Genomic DNA, 25,324 nt, shown 5'->3' with positions numbered 1-25,324 from the left:
CGTGCAGTCTGTTATGAGTCCATGTTTCTCCCACGGGAATTGTTCCATTTTGTATAAACAATCGCTTACGGAAGAGGAGCAGCAGGCTTACTTCACGTTAGGTACAGCACAGGGGAGATGCAGGTTCTAGAAGGTGGTTTAGAAAGTACATCCAGATCAAGTGATATGTGCCTGTGCTTCCTTGCACCATGGGTGTGGTAGCCCTTACTAGTACCACTGCATTTATATTTGCAAAAATATATGAAAAATTGGGAGCTTATACTGTGTATTTATTGTTTGAATACAGCTAAACCCATCAGAAATCTCCAGTCAGCTGCAAATTGCCTGTTTCTAGTTCTTTAACTCTGTTAGTATGTCTGAAGCTTTTGTGTTTGTCTAATAAATGGCTAAAGCATCTTGGCCCGTGCATCCAAACCAGATACTCCTACCTGTTCAGAGTACTGATCAGATAATCCAATTCATCGTGTTTTTAATGCTCATTTTATAAATCTCCAGAGCTGAGGTTGGGTGTTATTTGAAACTTGAACTGCCCCATATATCATTCATCTGATGTCAGTGCAAAAATCAATAGTAATTTTGGAAAAGTGCCCTTTCCTTCTGTGACCACCTTGGTGGAACTGCAAACATTCATTCATATTCCTGCTGCATTTCCAATACCACCTTCTTATTTCTAGCAATACCAACTTAATTTCAGGAACCTGTGGTGTGTAAAAAAAAAAAAAAAAAAGGACTAACTGAATGAAACAACATACTGGTTAATAAAATTGGTCTAAAACCATCAGGCAATTTGAATATGGGCTCCCAAAGGTTCTAGCTCTTTTATTGCTATGGGTAAAAACTATTCAAGGACAAAATTGAATATTAAAATTTGCTTTACAAACATGTCTTTAGTATTTAATAAATATGTAGCAGCTGGCAGGAAAGTAGAACATCCTTCTGTTAAATAACTGTGTATGTGTAGGTGGGTGCGTGTAGTTATTTCTGTCTTACAGCAAATTTCTATTTTAAAAGATATGCAGACCTTTTACATAGGTATCCCTTGATATAGAAATAGAAAATACAGTTTTGAAAGAAAGAGGGACATATTGGAAGACATTTTGAGTTTTGTGGCAATGTTTCTGAGCTTCCAGGGAGACGAGACCTTTTCCCTTTTCCTTACTTTTTAAATGCAAAAATACTGAGTCCTTTCCATAGTCCTAAATATTGCTTTGGCAATTACACTCCCAGTGGCTTTGGCTAGTCCAGCTGAATTCTCCAACCCACACTTCCCCCATCTGTGTAACAGGGATAGTAATATTTACTTACCTATCTCATGGGAGTGTTATGGGGATTAATTATTTAATGCTTGAAAAGCACTTTAAAGATTAAAATTCCTAGTCGACTACTCAGTATTATTATTAAAGCAGAACCTCACTAATCCACACATATAATCCACACCAAAATTGGCAGTGTCCCCCCACATCTGAGCAAAGATTTAATAATAAGGCTGTTGAGCAAGTTCTCTTATTACCAAGGCTTAATTATTATAATATAATATTATGGAGTAGATTTACTAATATGGTGTAAAGTGTAGATAATTACAGCTAAACTACAGTGAATAAAACCGATGAACAAACATTATCCCTGGTTTTGTTCACATAAACTGGCAAGCAGATTTACCAGACAAAGAAGGGAAAAGTCCCACCCACAAATCTTTTTCTAACATTTTTTTGTGTCTTCCTGTATTCCCATCCAGTTGACGATATTAGAAGATAGGCACCCAAAATACAGGGCTTGAAAGAAGGCAGCCATTTCTCTGTCTTCACAGCATCAGTTTTCCTTTCTTCCTGTAATCCGAAGAAATAGGAAAAATGGGAATTCAGTAGCACTTACTGAGTCTTTGCAGTTTGCCATAGGAATAAGTCCAGTCTTCTGCTGTTGCAGCGTAACGTCCCATAAAATCCTTCTCCTGATGACCATTTTGCAGTCCCTCTCATTGGCAAATTTGCAATGGGCCCTCAATTAATAGCAAGACTGCATCACCCCAACTTGTTCTTAATCAGAGTTGGCTTACCTACGCATTTCTGATGGTATCCTTGCAATATAGAGTTATGTATTGAAGGGAACAGTATGACAGCACAAACCATTATACCTGTGGCCTGGCCCAATAATTCTCATCATGAAGGTTGTGCAGTAACCACTTCAATGCCTAGACTCCAAGGGATCTAAAACTGTTTCCACATAGAATCACTTAGGTTGGAAGATCATTGAGTCCAACCGTTAACCTAGCACTGTCAAGTCCACCACTGAACCATGTCCCTCAGCACCACATCTAGATGTCTTTTAAATACCGCCAGGGATGGTGACTCAACCTCTTCCCTGGGCAGCCTGTTCCAATGCTTGACAATCTCTTCAGCACACTCAGTTTTCTCCAATGGCATGCATTTCCCCATAGGAGAGCAGAGCCACACATCTACATTTTTAAGTAAATAGTGATTTGGAGAGGTCAAACTTGACATGAACAAGAACATTTTATCTTCACACCTCCTGACAGACTCCATCTTTAAGAACATCAGCTGAATTCAGGATACAATGGGCTCATTTACATGATCTTTTAATTGATCTGTGGTTATCCAGGTGTAAAAGGTCTGGCTTTTTAGCTTGCTCAAAAGAATCCACAAACAGCTATCAACTCATGGCACAGCCATGAACGTACAAAAAGCGATACAAGATACAAGCGATACAAGTGATAAAAGTACAAGAGGCAATCAAGCTGTATCAGAAAAGCCTGATGCTGTGATACCCAAGGCTAAATTAAACTAATAGGGCCTCTTAGGACTCTCAATGTTGGCATGGGAAATTTTATGAGTCTAAAAGGTCACATAGCAACATAAAAAAGCTGTTATTCCAACTATTAGCGAGGAGAATGCAAGCTCCTGGAACAGGTTACCCAGAAAGGCGGTGGAGGCCCCATCCCTGGAGACATTCAAGGCCAGGCTTGATGAGGCTCTGAGCAACCTGATCTAGTTACAGACGTCCCTGCTTACTGCAGGGGGGTTGGCCTAGATGACCTGTAAAGGTCCCTTCCAACCCAACACATTCTATGATTCTTTGCCCATAAAGGGACTTGCAGTTGGTCCTGCCCCTGCCGTTCTCACTCCGCCATCCCGTGGTGCAATTCCCGGCTGATGCTTTGTGGCCCGACCTCAGGGAGAGGTTAGCAGAGCTCGTGGCCTCTTGTCAGATTTCTCGTAGCTTGTTACTCCTAGCTTGGGAAAAAACCCTGAGAAAATGAAATGCATTTTTTTCACTTTGACAATATGAGGTAACTTTCACTCTCCAATCAACACTTAACGAACATGACCGTAGAGTATTTTGTTGAGCTATGGCAACACATATGCAACCCAGAACTTTAAACATATGGGGTTTCTAACACCACGTTAGTTTGTGTTTACTCATTAGGAGCTGAATATTACAATGTGACTTTCATTTATTCGTCCGCTTCCATCTCATTACACAGTTTTCAGAGAAAATTGTCTCAGCGTCCAAAGGATATCAGATAGCACAACAGCCCTGACAGCAAGCGTGGTCCCAGGGTCAGCTCTGCACCTTCGGCACCCAGCAGCCTCCAGTCTGAAAAGAGTTTGCTAAAGAGAGGCTAAACTAATTCCGCAGCTTCCACCCTAAGCAGCACGGGAATACTTATTCATGAGCTTTGTAAATAAGGATGCGTTTGAACCAAGTTATGTGTTTTGCTTAAAGTCCTGCTGTGATCTTAAGTGATAACCGCCAACACTCAGCACCTGCCAGAACCAACTTTCTAAGGGCATTTCTTATACAGTCAAAATGCTCCAAATTCCTCACTTATTAAATAATTTTTATGTATTATCTACATACCTTTAATCGTGACAGCTATTTGTTGACCAGACAGGATGTGATATCTACTGTTAATGCCCATTTTAGCTGTGATAATTAATAATTTTAATATTTAAGTTTAATTAAGTGTGTAATATCGAACTCTTAAATTATTCAGTCTCTGCAGAATGTTTTTCATTAATACCACACATTCTATTAACATATTTATGAACACCTTTTATGACTTAATGTGGCTTAATTCTATTAATAAAAACTAATTTTAAAGTCATTATCTTTTTTAATTATACAGTAACTTGCAATGTAGATTTTCCAGCTCCAACATGGCTCTGGAAGAGAACTGCTGAGGTTTCTGCAGCTTCTACTCTACTGCCTGACCACACAGCAAAAATAAAACATTCTTTACTGGAGGGACGAGGTTCTGCTGCCTGAGTAGCTCTGATCTGATAGATACGCGAGACGCTCAGCACTTCAAGAAGGGTACCAAACCGCCTGAAGGACCTAGTGAATGACAACGCGTGGTTAGAGCAACATCACTCAAGACTAGCACTTAGGCTGTCCGTACACTTAGCAGTGACGCGGGGGTGAGGAGCTTGCTGTGGAGGGTAAAAGCGCTGTGCAGGCTGCAACTTTTCATTTCAGCTCTTCACAGCATTAGCGAGTAATCCTGTAACATTTATGCAGATACATTAACTTGATTCAAGGAAAAATCAAATTTACCGAGTTCACTCAGATTAGTGATTATGGTCATTGGCTTAAATATTTAATGGATAGGGCTGTTTACTAGATCCATATCTATTGAACAAGCTAAAATGGGTCTTGGAATGAGTGATAAACTGTGTATTCATAATCATCTGGCCTTAAGATTCACAGACAGAAGACTATTATAGTAAATCAGTAAATTGATTTACTAAATTAATTTACCTGTTTCAGGTCTGAAATATGACCAGTTTGTAAGTGCGGCTCTTGATTATTTTTCCCTCTCCCATTCTGCACTTTAGGTGGTATTTTCCTGCATAGAAAAATTACCTTTTTTCATTTTTGCTGTTGTAAAAGCAGTGTTAAAATTATCTTGGCCCTGCTGTAAGGTGTGACTGACGTTGAAGGGAGGCAAATGGCGCAGTGTTTGGGCATTATTACAAAATCACACTGAATTCTTTATGGAAGTGATTTATATTTAAGGAGTGAACAATGGCAGGGTAACCAGGAGAGGGCTAAAGTTAGATGCAGCACCCCAGGATCATCCAAGCCCTGGAGACAATCCAGTCCATCTGCTCTACAGAGTAAAAGCCCTGAGTGTTTCTGAATTCATTAATTATCTCCTGTATTAACCTGAAAGGTCTCAGGCCACTTACCTGTGGTGACCCCTGCTTGCTAAAAAGGGCCTGATGTGGGGCGATGGGTGTGGATCTCTGTGTCCAGCCACTCAGCCTTGACCCACAGCCTCCAAAAGGGCTTCCCAGAAGGAGCTCCCCAACATTGGTTGTGTACCTGTTCAACAGAAGAGCAGACATCTGTTTCCATAGGTCTTCTGAGACACCTCTCTCTCTGGCTGTGTAAGGCAATCAAATTATTATCTCAAGTGATTAGGACAGTAAAATACTGGTGAAGCAGGTCCATGATTAAACAACTAACTCAGGGGAAGGGATTTACTGAGGATGCACTGGGAATAGTGTAGGATCAGAAACAGTGCAGAATAAGAATAGGAACTCTCCAAGTCAGAGCAGTCACTTCCCGTGTTTCTTTGTTAACCATCTTTAAAGAATACATACATAAAAAACTGAAAAGTATTTTCATTCATAGCACTTTCTACAGATTAAAGCCAACTCAAATCAATGTGTCTGACTTTCTTGTTTCAAGAAAACATTCCGAATTTTTCTAAAAGGTTTTAAAAATTTTTTTCCTTGCAATATGCAGTTTTGTCCTCTCTGCCTCAAGTTCAAATTTTCCTTTTCTCTCTGTTCCCTTAGCTCTAAAAACAAGCAATATCATTTCCTGAGCTTCTGAAGATTTGGTCTTCCACATGTAACTAACAATCTGCTCTTTCTGAAGTGTATTTCAATAATTCTCAAATTAGAGCTCTGAACATGAGAGCACTTTTTCTAACAAAACTCCATGCAGAGTACAGAAATGGTGATGAAAGTGAATTTTACCTGAGATTTCTCCCTGGTGACAAGTGATAGGACAAGGGGAAATGGGTTCAAGTTACGTCAGGGGAGGTTTAGATTAGATATTAGGAGACATTTTTTCACTGAAAGGGTTATTAAACATTGGAATAGGCTGCCCAGGGAGGTGGTGGATTCACCATCCCTGGAGGTGTTTAAAAAAAGGGTAGATGGGGCACTGAGGGACATGGTTTAGAAGTGGCTCTTGTCAGGGTAGGCTAAAGGTTGGACTCGATGATCTTAAAGGTCCCTTCCAACGTCAGCAATTCTATGATTCTATGATTCTATGTGATCATTCCAAGAGATCAGATGGCCCTTGCAAGGACTCTATGAACACCATCTTTGCTGTAAAAATATTTGGAGCATCTTCCATTTAAAATCTAGGTAAAGTATACAATGGAAGATGGGTATAATAAACGCAAAGGAACTAAATTGATGCTCATCAGTAATCATTAGTAACATGAAAAGAAGTAGAGCATCCGAGTATCAATGGGGAACTGAATAAAGCAGGAAGCAGAGTTGTGCTTCCTGGTGTTGGAACAGGTCAATGACTGAATTTTCTGAGTTTTCTGGGTGTAAAATTAAATCATTGAAGTTTACTGATTTACAGTCACATCTCTTCAGTTCTTGGGGGCGTCTGCAGAAGCCATGTCACCGATAGCTCCCAGTACTCATTGTGGCCCCCCTCTTCCAATATTAGACCAGTGACAAAAATAAAAATGCGTTTTGGCTTTGCTGACAGAGATACTAGGCCTGGCACTGTTTCATATTCCAAACATCTGTCTTTCTTAACAAATCATTCTACTTTTCCGAAAGTGCCAATTACCCTGCGTTACCTCACTCTGGGTACCCTGACCAACCATCCTCAACCTTGGCAAAAACAAACGTGCAAAGCCAAAGAACCAAATTACTAGAAAGCAGAAAAATTCCACTCTTAAACAAAGTTACCTTTACCAGCTGCTATAAACATTCAGAGTCACCATGACATTGCTGAGTACAAACAGGCAAGCAGTATAATAAGTGTGGTTACGTTCTGATAGCCAGAAATTAGATTAGGTTTTCATTGCATCAGAAACAAGACTTCACAGTACCAAACAGATGACTTAACTGCATGTGTAGGAAAGGAAAAGTAGTTCGTACGCCAAAATAACTGGGTATAGCCTGGATTTATTTTGTAGATGTATATGGTAGGTATGTAATTTCTGTACATTTTGCACCCATAGCACACTGCTATCATAGCTTAAAAAAAAAAAAAAGCATAAGGGCAGTGCTAATGATGGCTATACCACCTGGATGTGCCCGTGGTGACTGACCAAAAGAAGGACCATACCACAGCAGAAGGCACCTAAATCCATTGACGTTCATTTCCAGAGCTATTGGTGTTGAGGGATCTGGACGTGGAAGGGGAGCCAGGCAAAGTATAATTTGAAGGAAAACATTTGCATAGCACTAATGAATAATTAACAAGAAGGGCAAATTTATAGCCAGAGGCATAGGGAACCTGAACGGTGGGAGCAGAGCCCGTTGCTACTCACTTTCCGGGAGAGGTTGGGGGAAAGGGTGGCATATTGTGTCACGTTTGCATGAGGCGGGCAGCTGGGCAGAAGGTACCAAGGGCTTTTCTAACTATCAAAACCTCAGAGAATCATTTATTTCAGGAGACAAATGGTGCTGTATGTCTGGGTTGTGGAAGCTCCAGGATGAAAGATTAAAGATTCTTTGAATATTCTGAAATATCCCCCCTTAGAGAGCGTTAAAGACAAAGCTGCAGGAGACCAATGCAATCAGGAACATCACAGACATGTCAAGCTATAATGAGAAAGAGCCAAATGCGTTCCTGGTGCAACGCTGCCAACATTAGTGGATACTCACCAGGGGACAATTTGTCCCATTTTCATTATTAGCAGCATCTGTAAGAACTGTTTGCCACCTTCTGGCAATACATAATTTCAGACAAAAAGTGGGGGGAAAAAAAAGCACCATATTTTTTATTTAATCAAAACCTCTTTGATTCCCTAGAAAAATAATTCTGTGAAGATACAAAAACAGCTGCTTAGACATTTCAGGAAATGTTTCATTCAGACTACTGAAAGCGTTCAAAGCTTTAATAAATTGTTCGTTATTCACATACTTTGGAAATTTAAAAGGCCTTGAGATTTTATTGTACTTAGATAATAAAATGTGATGTAATTTTTACATTACTATTAAATATTAAATAAATCAATACTAGTATTTTATGGTTAATTTTATCTGATGAAAAATCCCACATTCTTGATAAACCAACAATTATTTTAAATATATGGATGCAAAAGGAGAACCTAGTAACAAATCCGAGGTCTAATCTCTGTTGACCTGAGATCTTGGCAGAGCAGATAACCACGGCAAGACGAGACCTGACAGAATCTTAAAAGGGCGACCTGTGAAAAAACCATAAGTATTGCAGGAAATTAAATAAACTTATCAATAGGCTGAGCTCTTTCCTCTGACTTAGCACCTTGGCAACGCTCGGAAATTCAGACAGACAGACAGACCTGTCTTCTCCATTAGCAGTAACGCCAGGTCTCTTTTGCTAGTGATTCAGATGTAAGTCATCAGCAAGCACTGCATCCAGGTAGAAGACTAGGCTGGAGTTGAGAGAGGAGCAAGTAGACACAGGAGAGTAGTCCCCTCATTTCCACTCCACTGAACGTATGTAAGCTGATGTGGCAAAGCAAACAATTCCTGTATATGGCAGTTCTACCTCAAACAAGTAAGCTTTTAGACAGAAAACTTCTGCTCCTGATGTGTTGCCCTTGTCACTCTTCCTCCCAAATGGCTGTGTTCATCTCCTACTTGTCCTCCTACACGCTCAAGATCTTGTGTCTGTGGTGTCTCTTACTCAGTTAGCAATTTACTCCTTGCCTGGGAGTTATGTGAAACAGGTCGTAGGTGAGTCATTCTCACACAGCCCGTGGAGAAGCGCTGCCAACCTGCATGACAGGAGCTTGTGGAAACTAAAAGCCACCCAGAAAACACCTACTAAATTACACCAAATCAAATGCCATCACAGTGACAGATTATAGTGCTTCTCCCAGCTCATTTATCTTGTCTAAATTAGTAGGTCAAGGGAGACTTTTCTCCCTTCAAAGAAGGGAGGAAGACATCTATTAGCCTTCAGTGAGATGTGTACCTTTGAAAAACAATTTCTCCCACAGTAAGGATCATATCCATGGTGACAAAGTCAGAAACAAATATGAAACTACATCGTCCCTAAATCTCTCCAGCAGTTTCAACTGAATGTGATATCCGTCACTTCTGCTTGTGAGTTGTTTGGGCATTAGTAGCTCATGCTCTATTAAACAAATCCTGTCTTCAGCCTCCCAGAGGTGAAGGGAGAAAAAAGTAAAATCGTTGCTCTGTCTCCGATTTACTATGTTTGCAAAATATTTTGAGATACTTTGGAATAACAGTAAAAGTAGGTTACGTTCACAATTAACATATAGGTTTTATATAAAGCTTCAAAAATACAGGAAAAAAAAAAAATCCAGAATTATTAATAACTCGCTCCAAAAAGCAGCCATAACTTCAGAATAAGCATAAAGAGAAATCATTAGTTTGGTTGCTCTACAGAATAAAATTTTGCATTTTTCTCATGTTTATATTTGTTATGGAAAAGCAATCATTTCAATGCTGTTTGAACAAGTGCAAATGAACCCTTATGGCTTGAGCACAGCTCTTTAAAAGGTTTGTCTTTTGAGCAACAAATTACTTACATTACTGCACTTTGCTCTACTCTAGTAATTTTGATGTTTTCCCATGATGTTGAAACATTAGAGGAAAGTCGGTTACAATACCCTCACATCAGTATTCTCCTCGCTAGCCAGTGACATATTGCAACAATGCCTTGTTGACATTAGCGTCTACCAAGGCTGAGGATGACTTTCTACATAATTTCATTTCATTTGAAAGAAAAAACAGGTTAGGTTGGGTTTTGGCTGTCTCAGATGATGGTACTTAAACCTTACAGAAAGTCGTTTTGTCAAGTACTATATTGCCACAGAATATGAATGATAGTTTTATTTCATGGCGGATTTTTCACCCAGCCACAGCCTGTACAGGTGCCTCCCCAGCAAGAAGGCACGGTATTTTAGACAAACTGCAGCCACTGGCCCATCTGGGGTTTTCCCCCAGCCAAACTTCCCTTTAACCTGTGGCTACAAGTCTTCTTGCTTAGTTGGCCAAGTTGTCTTTTTCTTAGGGTTTTCTGGGGGAGGGGCAGAAATCCAGTAATGTGTATAATATTGCATGTCCTAATTTATAGATATCTATATTTATATATCATTACATGTAACAAATACGTTGATTCATTTCTGTTGAAGTAGGTTCTAACCCACTAGGGTTTCTCACTGCAACATTTGGTGGTTTTTCCCTCCCCTCCAAAAACAGAAAATAGGAAAAAAAAAAAAGAAAATTGTGTAGGGGGACAGTCTATTAATAAATCAGTTCTCTCGTGTCTAGGGAATAAAATACCAGGTCACTTAGCCCCACATCTCCTCCCCTGAGTGTCCCACAGATAACCGGTACAATATTGCCTTTGTGCCTCAGGGGAGCCGTGAGAGGTGTTTGCCACACTGGTTTTGAATGGTGGCCACCAGGCTTTTCGTTCTGGACAAGAAACAGGTGATCTGAGCATAGTGACACCTTTTGCACAGAGGCGCTCTTGTTACCCGAAAGCATCTTGCTTCTCCAGGCCATTTTACTGGTGTGCAGCTGGTACTTCCCAAAGTAACAAGCCCTTTCTGTAACTTCAGATGCACTCAGAGCCTTGCATGAGACCTGGTAATGACCCACTGCTCTTCGCTGCCACTCAGTAAAGGACACCAGCTTGTAGACAACTGGGAATGAAGGCTGTAGTTGAGTCAAATATGTTGATAAGGCCAATGCTCGGTGCCACCTCAACCCTGGGGAGGTGTGACAATGCCATAAAAAGTACAAATAATTTTCTATGCCCAAGGTGGCTTGTTTAGTGCTAGCTCAGGTACCTCGCTGGTGCACACAGGCAGCTTCATGCCGCTCGGCAGAGTCCAGGCGTAGTTTTAGACAACCAGACAATGTGACATGGACCCCATGCATGGTCCCGGGTTCAAGTGTTAACCAAAATAGGATCCCCTGGATTCCAGATGTGGAAGAAGCCGGGGTGGGGTCTGTGCCTCCCTCATGAGGCACAGCCTGTGGTCCTGCACCGGCGGGGCAGCGCTGAAGAGCAGAGGTAAAGAAGTAGCCCATCAAAGCAGATGCTTTTTGTAGGCAAGCTCCTAAGAGCTGATCACTCTGCATGCATGAGCCTTCCCTTTATTTTTTCTTGCTCAAGTGCCAAGCAGGGAGCAGATGGTACATTACTCAGTCTTAACTGGAGGGTAAGAAAGTGTGATTCTTTAAAAAAAAAAATCAGTTGAGACCCTCAGCCCATTTAGATTCCCAGCTCAAAGTTTATTTGTCTTACACAGAACTTGTACTTTCTCCCCTCTCAAATGCTAATCCTCTCCACACATATGCTCATTATGCAAAAGCATATGACAAACACCATCTGGGAAAATAAATAGCTCCTCAGCTAACCGCACTGCTCCTTCCCTTTACGTCACCCACCTCACTATTGTCTCTCCTATTTTTATCTGCAAGACAGCAATCACTCAATCAAGCTATTAACTTAAAAGTGCCGTCTCAGTCAAGCAAGCTGCAGATCCCAGGCCGGGCAGTAAAACCCATTCCATTTTTCGAGATGATGTGCATCTTCATGATAATTTGAAGGCAGCCATAGCACTGAGAAAAATAAATGTATCTTTTAAAGGACAGTTGAGATCACTGAGAGATACTAGTCCTGACCTGCAGAAGTCCATGCTTGTTTTTAGCTAGAAGGTTACATTTTCTCCCCCCATGAAATATGCGGCTCTTGCAATGAGTTCCACCTCGTTTCCATGGATCCCCAAGATAGTCCTTCATCTCTGACAGATTATTGCTCATACCGTTCAGAGCTAGGCAATGGTGCTAAATAGGGAATGACATTATCCAAGTTCAGTGATTTCTCTAACCTCCGTGTAGACGGGTAAGAATAGGAGTCGTGCTGTCATTAGTCATGACGGACTCGTTGTCTGCCAGAACGTTAATCAAAAGAAATGAGAGTTGCGTATGCAAGAGAAAGGCATCTCAGAATATTCTCCTTTGTACCAACGGATTAGGAAAATCATCATGATTCAGCAAAGGAGATGTCTATTTAGTGAAATTAAACAGGATCTGCACAATCCAACCATATTGTGTTGAGGCTAAGTAACCAGGAGAAATTCAAAATGCGCAGCCGAGAGACTCAGCGGCTGACGCTGTGATATAAAGGCAGAGCTTTGTAAGTACCCTGTAAGAATTGTGGGGCCATAAACACCGCTATATTATATCTGTTTAGAAAAAATATGAGACAGAATTCAATGATGACCTTATCTGAGCTACAAATTCTTGTCAATTATTATATGCTTGTAGGGACATGTTTAATAGATGGCAGAAAGTCCTTCTCATTTGTCCTCAGAGACAGCGCTGATATTGCCCAGCTAAGAAATCCATTATACGGCTACAAAAGAGGCAATTTGATTTCATGAGCACGTGCCTTTATTATTTTAAGAATAATTTAACGTAGGCAGAGGAAAGCAGAAAAAAGACTGAGGTTTTCATCCTTTGCCGTTACCAGCCCTGCGGTTCTCGCTTCTCCTGGACTTTTGTTTTGGGAGGGAGGGAGGTGATTTTTGTTTTACTCCCCATTGACTCCCCTGGGAGTTTCACCTCATGCAAGACAGAAGAGTCTAAGTCTGGTCTGAGGTTTGGGTGTTGGGGTTGCTCAGAATACCTGTGCCTATGTAATGCACGCTCTGCGCGGCCGAATACGCCCTTAACTCCCTTCTCTTTGTTGTTGCAACAGACGAACCAAACTCCTGGAGTGCTCCCTCTGCCACCTCCCCAGGTCTGCCGGAAGTAGCTCTTTCCCTTGACGACATAATCTCACCATTATCTTCATCACACATAGCCCCACCCTCTGACCCTTCTCACCAGATAAGCCCAGAGGCAACATGGGATATCAAGAGGGAACACGACGTAAGGAAACCAAAGGAGCTTTCGGTGAACGGTCACAAAAAGAAAAGGTTAGGAGAACAAAGAGAAAGGTCAGCAAGTCCTAAAAAGGTAGACAGGTCAAAGCATGAAGAGGCTTCTTGGAAAGGATATTCAGAAGGCAAAAATAAGACCACTGACGGTGGCAGGCCCACCTCAGAAAGCAAAGTGGTGGGACACAGCATTATGATCGAGGCTGGCGCAAGAGAGCACGTGTGTGCTGGAACCAGTGATGAACAGTTTGGGAGGCTGAGGAAGCCGGAAAGCAAGAGAGGAGGATCTCTTAGCAAAAAAGAAGATCACAAACCCACAAATACCAGTGAGAAGAAGTCAGCTGCAGCACCCGACCATGTCAGGCTTGATACAGGTGCTACCAAGACATACAGTAGCAACCGCTGCAGCTCGCCTGGAAGCGATATGGACCACAGCCAGAGGGACCCTGACGGGAAACCCAGCGAGTTCCCCAGGAAGGGACATCTCCACTCCATTAGCACTCGCAGCACCAACCCCACAGTTCGGAAGGCAACGGTCTCCCCAGGGCCGTGGAAGATCCCTGGCTCAGATAAGCTACCTAGCGTCCTGAAGTCTGGTACTTCTGCCATGAGCAGATAAAGCAAGGGACTGTTGCCCTCTAACTGTCTCAAACTGACGCAGAACATTCTTCTTAGTTTTTGTCTCACATTGGTTTGTTTTAATTTATTTTAACTATCACACATATACACAAAGCATTGAGGAATGAAAACATTAGTGTGTAATTCCATGACAATGTGCACAGTACCTAATAAGTTCAAAAGCATATAGTCAACACGGAGAATTAAAATCGACCCTAAAGTCCCAGTTCCATTTTAGGGACTTTGGCAGCTATGGAAGAAACCAAAACAATATGAAGGACAGTACATCAGAGAAGGATAGTGCAGTGTAGCTTTAGCATTTTTTTCCCACTGCATGAAGGACTTGGATTTCATTCAAACTTTATATCAAGAAACTGGAACAAGTAAGAGCAATCACAAACTGGAACATCGCCTTAAATAAAACTGCACGGAGCAAGCTGAAACCGAGAGAGGATCTTTTCATGGAGCTAAAATGTTGTAAATAAATTGTTCTCGACATATCTAGACAGGGGTTAAAGGGTTTCTTTGAAGCATCATTTGGAACTGTACACCCATGACACGTCTCCACTGTTATCGCTTTGGGATAGTCCACGTGATAGTCCTGTAGCATAATTCACTGGGCGCTACGGGAGGAGTGGGGAATCCAGTGGATTCGTTTCTGTGATACCATTTCTACTGCCATTTTTGTGAACAAACCATGTTTCTGTACATTGGAAAGGAGTTAGGGTGGAGTTGTATTTGCAAATTACTCTCAAAAGCGATTTACTACAGGTTCCCCAAGTCCTGCGAGGTAGCACGCAAACCAATTGGCCAGGCTCAAAACCCAGACGTCCGCAAGGCCCTTGCAATGGAAGGAAGAGTGCCACAGAGAAAAAGCTGCAGTTTCCTTAAGGAAAGGCCTTTCCCTCCTGCAGAAAACGAGAGCTTCACTTGTCAACAGTGCTATGTTTCGTACCCATCTACTTTTAGTTAGGACACTCTCACCTTTCATCCCCTCAGTTTGGCAGAGCAGGTGCCTTTCAGGCACACGTTAACGATAATTAGGCTGGTTTCTGAAATACAGTTGTCGGTGTCCTCATTCAGTAAATTCGGTATATTTCGATTTTCAAAAGGGTTTTCATTTTGTCATTTCTTCCCTACCTCCATTTTATTTATTTTTTGATTTTCTTTTTTTTGGTCTTTTTTGGTTTTATCTTTCTTGCTTGTCTGTTTTGAATTTCAAGCCTTAAGTGCCAGGTAAACATTCCAGTCTGCCTTCACAGGAAATAACTCCGAGTTCAGTCAATCAGTCATTATCTTGTTTCAAAAAGATGCGTGTGTGTCTGTGTAAGTGTGCATCTGCTTATTTGTCTGTCAAAATTAAAACAAAATCCTGGGCAATAATACATTGGTAATTAAAAACAAAAACATAAAGCTAGGTACTGTCAAAAAGTCGTATTTAAAAATTATTGTTCTCTAGCAATCTTAGTTCCTCACATGCTCTGCTGAAAAATTAGATTGAAATTGGCTTCGTTCCAAGAAATTAGCACATTACTGTATGTTTCAAACATTGCACTGGACTGAGAAATTTATAGGCATGTTTCTTCCTGTCCAATTATTTGAAAAGCCTCAAGTCAAGGATTTTGCAGCTTTCAAACAATTTTTTTTTAGAAAGAAAAATCCATTTATAATTTCTAAAAAAGCACAAGTCCATGTAGCTGTTTATAAAACTCTTATTTAATGGGAAAAAAAAAAAATCTTTATCCCCTGAACTAGACTCCAATATAATTTGCCATTAATTTATTGAATCTGATTTTGGACAATGCTTCTGTAGTGTAGATGCACGTCCCAGTATCTTATTTTTTATGTATAAAGAAAGCAAACAATGAAATCTGAAAAACAGTTGAGATTATGCTTGCATAAACTCTAATTTGCACAGTTCACAGCTACTCCTTGTGCAGTAATTGCTTTATGCGGCTGTAATCGATAACCTGTGAAGACAGCACATCATCTAAACCCCATTCCAAATAATATTTCTGTGTAGTGTTAGCTGTGAATTTACCCTGTACAGCTCTATCTCTATAAATATAATTCCATGTATTAATAGTCACAGAAAGGCTGTAAGTGAGCAACTATTTTTATGAAACGCACCACTATGGATAAATTAACTTTTACAGAAATCTTGTTTACTGTATGATATTCTAAACCACTGTCAAATAAAATATATATCCAAAAATCTTTTTTTTTTTTCAATTTCTGTGTTAATTTTGAGTAACAGGCTTCAGTGTTACACTGAGAAACATTTACATGCATATGAGTAGAATAATTAACTACTGCATTATAGAAAAGGGAATGCTCCGTTTTGATTTCTTACTCCAAAGAGGGGTATAATTTATGAATATACACGTAGGTGACCAAACAAATTCTGTGTAGGCAACTTAAGGTGTACGAGGCTACACAGATGCAGAGAAACCTCTCCCTTAGTGGAGAAACTTGAACTTTTATTCTCCCTCCAGTCCCAGGAGACGCAGGACAGACACCCAGCACTGAGAGACAACTTCTGAGCAAACACCATATACACCAAAGGAATCTGGCAGCTCCCACTAGCCCTAGAAAGCCGTGTGAAGGGGACACAGTTTGGTTTCCAGTTTTCTTTACGTCGTCTCAGAAAGCATCATAAAAATAATGGTAACCAGGCAGCCTCTTCTGGGGTCTAATCCATCCCTTCTTGAACTGAACAGAAAAATACTCCTCACCTTCAGTTAGGCAAAATAAATCACCAGTTTACAGACTGTAGGCGCCATAAGATGTGCTGGCTGGAAAACTACCAATATTTTTCACCCAAATACGACTTGTTTTAAAATAAAAATTTCCTCTTTCTTTAAAATAAATTTGTCTTTAAAAATAATCATTTGCCTTCACACACCCTGAGTCAGTTTTGTCAGAGCCTCGTTTTTCAGAAGGTTGATGCTTAAAAAATTAGAATCAGCTGAACTAATGACATCGTTTTTCATTACAACAAACACATAACTAATTTGAAGCGTTATATGTACTCCGCAAATAGTACCAAATAGTTACTGCTCTTGAAATAACCACCATTGTCATGGTCAGAAATCTGAGTGTGGGCCCAAGTCAGACCCAGAGGTACCACGGGGAGGTGTGCTGAAGCCGTGTAGCCTCACCAGTACGTTACTCTGCCCAGTCCAGCTTTTCCTGATAATAACATGTCCTTTCTCTTTTAAACGTAGTAGTACCGGGTTTGCATTGCATTGCCCGTCTTACAACCCGTTTTTATCTACCTTTTCGTACCTATGCAACAACACACAAAATTGGACATTTATTTTGATGCAGGTTCTGATGGGGTTAGGTAAAAACCTCACAGCAGACATTGGCGCAGCCCTTTTCTTAATCGGTGCCAAATGTTGGCTCTGGGGTTCTCTCCAGGTATTTCTCTGCTCAGTATCTTTAGGAAATGCACACAAACAAACTGCAGGGCCTGGAAGAGCGGATCTTCAAACAAGTTTAATAAAAAAGAGAAAATTCAACAACTCCCGCAAGGTCTTGCCAAAGATGCCATATTGTCTTCCAGAAAGCTGCTGGACTGACAACACTCTTCATCTAGGTACAACAGAGCACAGGCTGCACTGGTTTCTCTGCAATACCCTCCCCTAACCAGGAGGGACCTTTGTAGCCCATACATCTACCTACTCCGTGGCCCTGCTGATAAGACTGCCAACAATTTAGCACCACTGTGGATAGCTGTCTGCTAGGAATAGATGCAGAAGTTCAAGCACGGCCCCATTTCTTACCTTTCCATCTCCCGTCTGAATGTGCAGCCAACCACCATTGCCAAGAATTTCTCAACTCCATCAAAGATCAGCTTCAGCCTGATTTGCGCTGCCTCTGCTGAATATGAACATCTCATACTTATCCTCCTCTACACCCCAGGTGCCCTCAGCACCACCACATCTACCCTAAATCTCTCCTCTTCTTTCACAGCTCCCCACTGCTTTTGTTCTTAATCCTAACGCTGAGATCAAAGTCCTGCTGTCTTTCAGAGGATTAATTCTTCCATTCTCCATTTCCTGCTTCTGTCCCTCAGAACTTTGTCTTTCTCTTTTTTTCCTCTTTCCTTCTGGCCCTCTCTCACCAGCTGACATCATTTGCCGCTTAACTTCTACCTCACACTCTCAACCTCTACCTTACCTCAGCCTCTCAGCAGCTGCACATTAGACAGCTCTGCTGAGACGTGTCATGACCAGTTACTGACACTGGCCAAGTCATTAACGTACACCTGGGTGTCATAAAAACATGTAGACATACCCAATACCTCGTATTGAAGCCCAACACAGATCATCGGTCTTGGGCTCCAGAGACCAGCAGCAGTTACTGATTAGATGTACTAACTTTAGATGCAACCAGTAGCTCCATTTGCAAGTACAAATACTGGTTTTTCATCAATGCTAGTATAGCTACACATCTGTACTGATAGTGATCCAAGCATTCAGGCCAGGTTTTGTGGCTGCAACATGCCATGATCTCTACTGGCAGTCTGCAAATTCATTTTACAAAGGCAAGGACAAGGCAAAGCCGCAGGCACATTTCTGTCTTAGCTGCTATGGTCTTTCTGTACACCCCTGCTGCAGCAGAAACACCGGGCCAGAACTGCAGACACGTAAGTAGAAGAGCACATCTCCGCTAATGAGGATGTCGCCTTCCACATTTCTCCTTGCTTGGAGGGAAGCTTTGGTGTGAAGGGGAAAAGTTTCTTGGTACACTGCCGTGGAGCTCAAAGTTAGGGAAGGCTTTGGACTTGCCCAGGGATGACTGATCTCATTAGGGATTTACTTCACAGTTCACTTCTGTGAGTCTCCAAAAGAGTCCTTTCCCTCTTTTGTCGCCTTGACACCTAGGATATTTTCCGTAATTGTTGCTAAAAAGGCTGCACAGGCAAGGCAGGCTGCCTACTCTCATGACTAATAGAGGACTTGGAGAGAATTTCCATAGCTGTGTCATGCAGGGCTCCAACCCCCACGTCTATTAGACTCAAGGACTCCCAAGGTTGTTTCTCCATCTATCATGTCAGAGCCGAACATCACCTTTACCTTCACAGCTGTCATAGAAACAGCAAGCCATTTTAATTAGCCATTACTCCCAAAGAAAAATCCAGTGCACCATCTGAACAGAAACATCTGTGCTTTGGGAGGGGCCAGGACTCAGATGTCACCTGTGCCCCAAGCCCCTCGATGGCCGACCTGCAGGTCCCCTGCTCAGCACCCAGGACTGGCCTCTCCCTTGGAGCAACAGCAGCCTCTTCCCGCTGCCCAAGGAAGTACCCACAGGCTCTGCGTAGACCATCACCCTCCCACAGCCACTGCAGGCATGCACAGTCTGCTCTTCCCAGTCCCCAAATATTTTTCTTGGTATTTCTAACAGTAATGACGTGATCGCACATTTATCTCCATAGCTGGTACCTAAGTTTAGAGCAATTTTTTAAAAATATATCGTCAAGACACAGTAACATAAGCAATATCTCTGAATTATAGCCAATCTAAAAATGATGTTCTGTCCTTTCCTGCCTTTAGTGCCTCTATGGCAATAAGTCACTCTGCCACTTCAATTAATCGATAAGGAGAGGTTTGCTTACAAGGTACAAATATATCTCTTTTAAACAGCTGGGGGAATGCCAGTGCGCAAATAGCCACACAGAGGCCTGGAGCACCACCGTCCACTCCCACTCAGGAACTTCCCAAATATCTATGTCTGAGATAGGGGCCTGACCCTCTCAGAAAACAAACAAAACAAACAAACAAACAAAACCAAAACAAATAAAAAAAATCCACACACACATAAGGATGCAGAAAGCTATTGTTCTTCCATGAATGAACTGCTGTTAAGTGTTTTAAAGGTAGGAGATATTTAAAATGAAAAAAATAAGCAAGAAAGTGTGTGGTGAGAAAGAGAAGGACTGACAGGGCTTTCTGTGATGTGCCCGTTTGCTGACCTGCTCTGTTTTCAACTTCTTCAAGCTTAAAAATGGAAAAAGATGACCTATCAAACATGACAAATACTGCAACAAAGCACTGCAAGTTTGGGGGACAGCAAGAAAGGATATTCAGTGACTACATATCTGGAAAAAAAAGATTTATTTAAGTAAAAGGCCTGGTTAAACACAAGGAGAGGGCTGGAGCCAGAGGAAAGGAGAGCTGGTTGTCCTCTGCCCTCCGGGGCAGCTCCGGGGTGCCGACGGGCTCTTCCTCACAGACTAATCCCTCAGCTTCTCCAGAGGTTGCAGCCGTGTCGAGTGGCCTCAGCAGCGTGCTGGCACGGCAGTGACAGCCCAGCAGCAGCAATCACTTCCCTGCAATGTAGGAAGGTCAAGAATCCAGCCCCGTGATGCTTCTCTTTACCTCTGTGCCCAGGACTGCTGCGTACCACCAAGGGACAGCCTTGTTGCCCACCTAAAGAAGCTGTAGATGTAAATCAGCGGGAGAGGTAAGGGAAACATGAAAGCCAAATCCAGACCTGCGGTGAGAGTCCCGGTGCAGCTGCAAGTTGGAAGAAAGGATCTGAGCAACCACAGAACCCCAGCTACAGCAGGACACCCAACAGGACTGAGACCAGGGCACTTCTTATCCCTCCCCTCCCAGTAAATTGGGGGCACTGCTGTGACTGAAGCCACATGAATCTTTATGCTGCTTTTCTAACACTCTACAAAAAAAATGTAAGTTTTGCTTCCTGGATTGCCCTTTGCTCAAAAGTAGTGAAAAAGAACAGGCAACCCAACCAGGCTGAAACACCCTCCCCTGCCATCACCAGGCATCAGGGCTGCCCATGGCTCCAAAGTTTCTGTTTGTACATATGTATGAAATTAATGAATTTTGGTGTTTGTACTTTTCCAAAGTGATTAAAAACCATGACAAGAGATTTGACTGAAGTATTTAAAGAATTGAAGTCCATAAACCAGAAAATTGTTCACCCTGTGTCTAAGCCAGCAAGTACAAAGGGCTACATTTAGGTACCTCTTTAATTCAGGAAGAAAATCAGACCTTTTCCTGCATAGTCCACAAAGCTCACAATGTAAGAAACACCTATTCCAATTAGCACTTCACTCACTCCAGAAGTTTTTAAAAAATAAGCCCAGCAGGCAATACAGAGCACTGTAGTGTGTTAGTACAGAATATTTCAGAGTCCTTCTCAAACCTCCAAAATCACAAACAATACCAACTGATTACTCTTACAATACCAACTCTTTATACTCACCCCAGGAAAGATGAATGACTCCTGTCCCCCGTATCCCTGGTCCTGCACAGCTTTTCAGGGTGGTTGCTGGTAGAGACATGCCCCGAGTGCCACCGTGCCATGGCGGCTGCAGTGGGTCACAAAGCTTTTTGGAGGCACCTTCCCGTTCGAGTTGCACACCAGCACCGCAGCTTCCCGCCTGCACCCAGGAGCACGGAGAGCCATCCTGCACGGCATCCAGCTGACAGGGGGTCACAAGCCTGGACTGTGGGGCTACAGGAACAGCTCTGCGTCCCCAGGCATCGGCACTAAGTCCTGTGTTGTCCTAAGTCCTATGTTGGCACCTCCCAACAACCTGCACCCTGCAGCACAAGCCCCCAAACTAGCCTTGTGCCGTGGATGTCGTGGTTTAGCCTCAGACGGCAACAAAGAACCACGTGCCGCTCGCTCGCGCCTTCCTAATACAGGAAGGATCGTAAGAAAAGGCAAGACTCTTGGGTTGAGACAAAGGCAGTTTAACAGGACAGTAAAGGGAACAGGCAAACAACAACACGGATAGGGGAATATACAAACGCGATTACGGAACCGCCGCTCCCCGCCGCTCCACTCGCCGGCCGGGCCGCACCCGGGACGCCCCAGCCCGCTTTTAAGCAGCAACTTCCTGCCCCCTCCCCCGGCAGCTCAGGGTGGGCGTGGCTCACATGGCATGGAATACCAGGAAAAATTAACCCTATCCCCACCGGAACCAGGACAGTGGAGAAAAAGCTTTTTCCCTAACTGCAACAGATTATCCCTGTTTTGGAGCATACAGCGCCCTTAACCTGGCTGCTAATTCACCTGCTCTTCCTGAGAGAAGGCGGCTTCAGCAATGCTTCTGCCCCGGCTTCATGCCCCAAAATCCAAGATAGGCTTCACATTTAATGACGCTGAAAGAGCCCAGCGCCAGGCCCTGCTTTTAAAGCATCTCTGGAGGATCAGCAACCTCACTCCCTGTGGACAGACTCCTTGAGCCGCCTCTGCCCAGTTCCCCTCTCTCTTCTCTCATCCTGTTCTCTTTATATTGAATGTTTTTCATGCTGGCATACAAGTGCAAATGCAGCCTGAATTGATCCCCTCCATACCTTTGGTCCCCTGAGGTTAACAGGTAGGTCTCTACTTCATAGTTTTATACATCCATTATGTTCTTTGATTAGCAGCTCCTTCCCAGACTAAATGGCTTTGAAATAAATTCAGAAGGTTTGATAGCTAGTGTTTTTAAGACTGATTGTTAAAGTGTTTTGCAAATTGCATAGAAATTATTCATATTTCAGCCTCACTCACAAGCGCTAGCATCCCTGATCTTCATTAGCTACAGCAGAATGCCAGCAAGCACCCCAGCAGTGGGGCTGGAGGTGGCAAGGCACCAAGTGCGTTGGGCCTGGATGCCACCAGAGCCCTCCGCTCTCAGTCAGACTTCCCCACATAGGCGTCCATGCTCCGCTCCGCAGGACCCGTCAATCCCCACGGCTTGTGCGGCTGCCAAAGTCCAAAGCACGTAAATGATGGACCAATCTAGTGACAAATCCTCCTCATTTCCCCATTTATTTCAGGCACTTTCCTCACACCAGCAGAACCCAGCAAATAACGCGCACAGCAGCATCGAGCTCTGCCGCCATCAGCCCAAGAGCAGGCTTGCCTGGGGCAAACAGCTCTGGAGAATCAGACACTAATTTTCACCATCCATGTCCGTATTGCCTCCTGGTGACCCAGCCAACATAGAAAAGTGGTTGGGGACCTCTGATCCAGGACTGGCCATGTAAACATTGTAGGCTCAGATGGAATAAATGGGCCCCAGGAGTCAAAGTGGGGTGGCACGGGCTGTCGCTGCACAAGAGTAGCAATTACTCTCACATCAAGCTACCAAGCGCAGGAACCTCGGCCAGCATGGCCTGAGGGACAGTAAGGAACTATTACATCTTTTTTATAAAACATTGTGTTGAGGTAATAGATAAAAAAAAAGCAAAAAGGCAGTTGTAGCATGTAAAATATGAAGTTGACCGCGGATTTTAACAGCGTCTCTTGCTCCATTTCCTTGGAGTTAGAGACAGCCTTTGTATGCCAAAAAGCCATCCATGGCCAGCTTTTATAGGACACAGGAATGGTGGGAGCTGCTTGATGAGGAAGGGGGGGAAAAGTTAAATGCAGTGAGCTGCCGCTGACCTTGCTCTGTGCCCATGAACGCAGGGCAGGCGCCCATACGCACGTCCAGGGCAGAGAGAAGCAGGCACCTCTGTTGCTGGTGCTGCCTCTTCCTTGCCGCCTCACCGCTGGGAAAGGACAACTGGGACGTGTGATCTTCATCATCCCTCCAGCCCGCGGCAGGCTTGCTGCTGGGCTGCTTGGGACCGTGGCACTGGGTGTGCCATCCATGCTGGCACGGCCCTGCTAGAGCTCTTCTGCTCCATATACGGAAGTATTTATAGGCAAGAGAAAATAGGCTCTGTAACCCAGTGCTGATCTTCTGAGCGTTAGCAGTAAGCATTAGTAGCAAACATCGCTTTTTCTACTGAGGTCTTTCAGTAGAAAAGTGATTCACCAGCATAATAAAAAACATAATAGTTTAAGAGGAAACAATTTTGTCCATTCAATCATAAATAATATATATAGTCATAGACTTCTTATAATTAGCTAATATTGCACCATTTTAAGAAATTATTGCAAATTACCTTGTAAGTATGTAACCTTAGGGAACTACCAGATATTTTACGACATCTAATGGAATCAAGGCATGAAAACACTGAATAAAACTGACACAGAAGAAACTACCAAGTCATAAGAACTCAAATCACAGCAACACAGTTACTTAGACTGACCTACAGCCTAAGTAACCCAATGGATACAATCCATAAACAGTGAAAGAAACCTACAACTACATAAATCTATAAAAATAGGATTAGAAAATCCAGTTATAAAAAACACTGAAACTTTGAGTCTTTGTGAGAGAAGAAATATCCTCCCCCAGGCTGGTATCTGCCTGGTATCTGGTCAACCTAACACCAACTGGGGTCAGCTTCATGAAAATAAGACTTTTCATCTAAGAAGTTCTGTGATTTCTTCTCTGTGTATTCATTATGCAGTGACTTTTTAATTAGTTTTCCAGTTTGAAACAGACTTTTTTGAGTTTTCCTATTTCTTCCAGCATGACAGTTAACTATTTTGTAGTGGGTCACAGTCAAGAACTCAAAGGACACATAGCCTTAATCAATATCAGGAATTGGTAATCAATGGCTGTCTGTGCTGTATAGCAAGGAGCTCTGAAAGCACGAACGTAGGATGGCAGCAGAGGAACTCCCCAAAGGATGCATTACAGAAACAGGATGACGCTGGGGTCACAAACACAAAGCACAAATTACCAATTAGTGGGCCCAAAAGGAATGCGACCTCAAAAGCTGGGAGGAACCTGGTTTTAGTGCACAGCAAAAAAATGTAACATGAAATATCCTGCATAGGGTGACAGCACAAACAAGCAAGAGGGTACAAAAGACAGTTACAGACCCTACAAGAACAAGATCAAAGGAAGAAGAGGGAAAAGAATCGCTCCAGCACCATCTCCCTTGGTTAAAGACTCTACACATGATCAACATTGCTGCATATCTGCATGGGGTCAAAGAACTCTGCCGTTGGATTTCCCATTTGCCACGTTCTGCCACTGCAGCTCAGCAGTTGTCTCTATAAGGTTATCTTTTACTATATCACTGGGTGACGGAAATCAGGATTTTAAGAGCAGTGTGTGTGTGTGCGTTCATGTGCTTTCTGCTCCAGCTTTCCTCCATGACAAGGTGGTGCTGGGGTGCTCAGATGCACAACTAGTCATTATGGAGTCAAGGCAAGTCCTCACTCCCTGTAAACATTTATATAATATAGACCACATGAGACTAAGAATATTCAGTAGCCCAAGGGTTAGGAAGATGAATGTTAGTGTCCCAAGTTCAGTCCCTGCTCCAGAGACTAATGGGATATGAATGCAGAGCAGGATTCATCTTACCCAAGTTTAGACATCTACTTTACTGTTACTCATTTTAGGCTTTTTACAAAGGAGGCAGTGCCTTTTTACATAGGCACTTTTAGAAAGAGATTTGCCTGACACCTTTAAGACGAAATTAATTGTCCTGCTGATGCGTCTAAATCTTTCCATTGACTGGAAGGAGCGTGCAGGGTCACTACCTCCGAGTCATGGTTGATGTCTCCATTTCTGAAGTCAGGATAGATAAATCCCTGCTAAAATGTTCCCAGATGCGTTCAATTTCAGACATGTCCTGAGCGTATCTGTAGGATCAGGCTGCATGAAGGAGATAAGCAGGGAAACCC

The 25,324-nt window shown here is 42.7% G+C and overlaps 1 protein-coding gene across 10 annotated transcripts in view; it reads left to right on the top strand.

The window, feature by feature from the left end:
- MAGI2 (membrane associated guanylate kinase, WW and PDZ domain containing 2) overlaps positions 1-15,960 on the top strand; it is a 755,492-nt gene extending 739,532 nt beyond the window's left edge. For 7 of the 10 annotated variants that reach the window (XM_063323526.1, XM_063323523.1, XM_063323524.1 and 4 more), the window contains one exon: positions 12,958-15,960. In XM_063323526.1, coding sequence (XP_063179596.1) covers positions 12,958-13,757 — 800 coding nt within the window. In that variant the 3' untranslated portion in view covers positions 13,758-15,960. The remainder of the gene's footprint in view (positions 1-12,957) is intronic. The other 3 variants (XM_063323529.1, XM_063323527.1, XM_063323528.1) reach the window with 2 other exon arrangements.
- Positions 15,961-25,324: the final 9,364 nt, after the last annotated feature.

Source organism: Chroicocephalus ridibundus, chromosome 1, assembly GCF_963924245.1.
Source record: "Chroicocephalus ridibundus chromosome 1, bChrRid1.1, whole genome shotgun sequence".
NCBI classification, from domain to species: Eukaryota; Metazoa; Chordata; class Aves; order Charadriiformes; family Laridae; genus Chroicocephalus; species Chroicocephalus ridibundus.
Note: the sequence above shows the minus strand (reverse complement) of the source record. Positions and strands in the feature narration are given on the sequence as shown.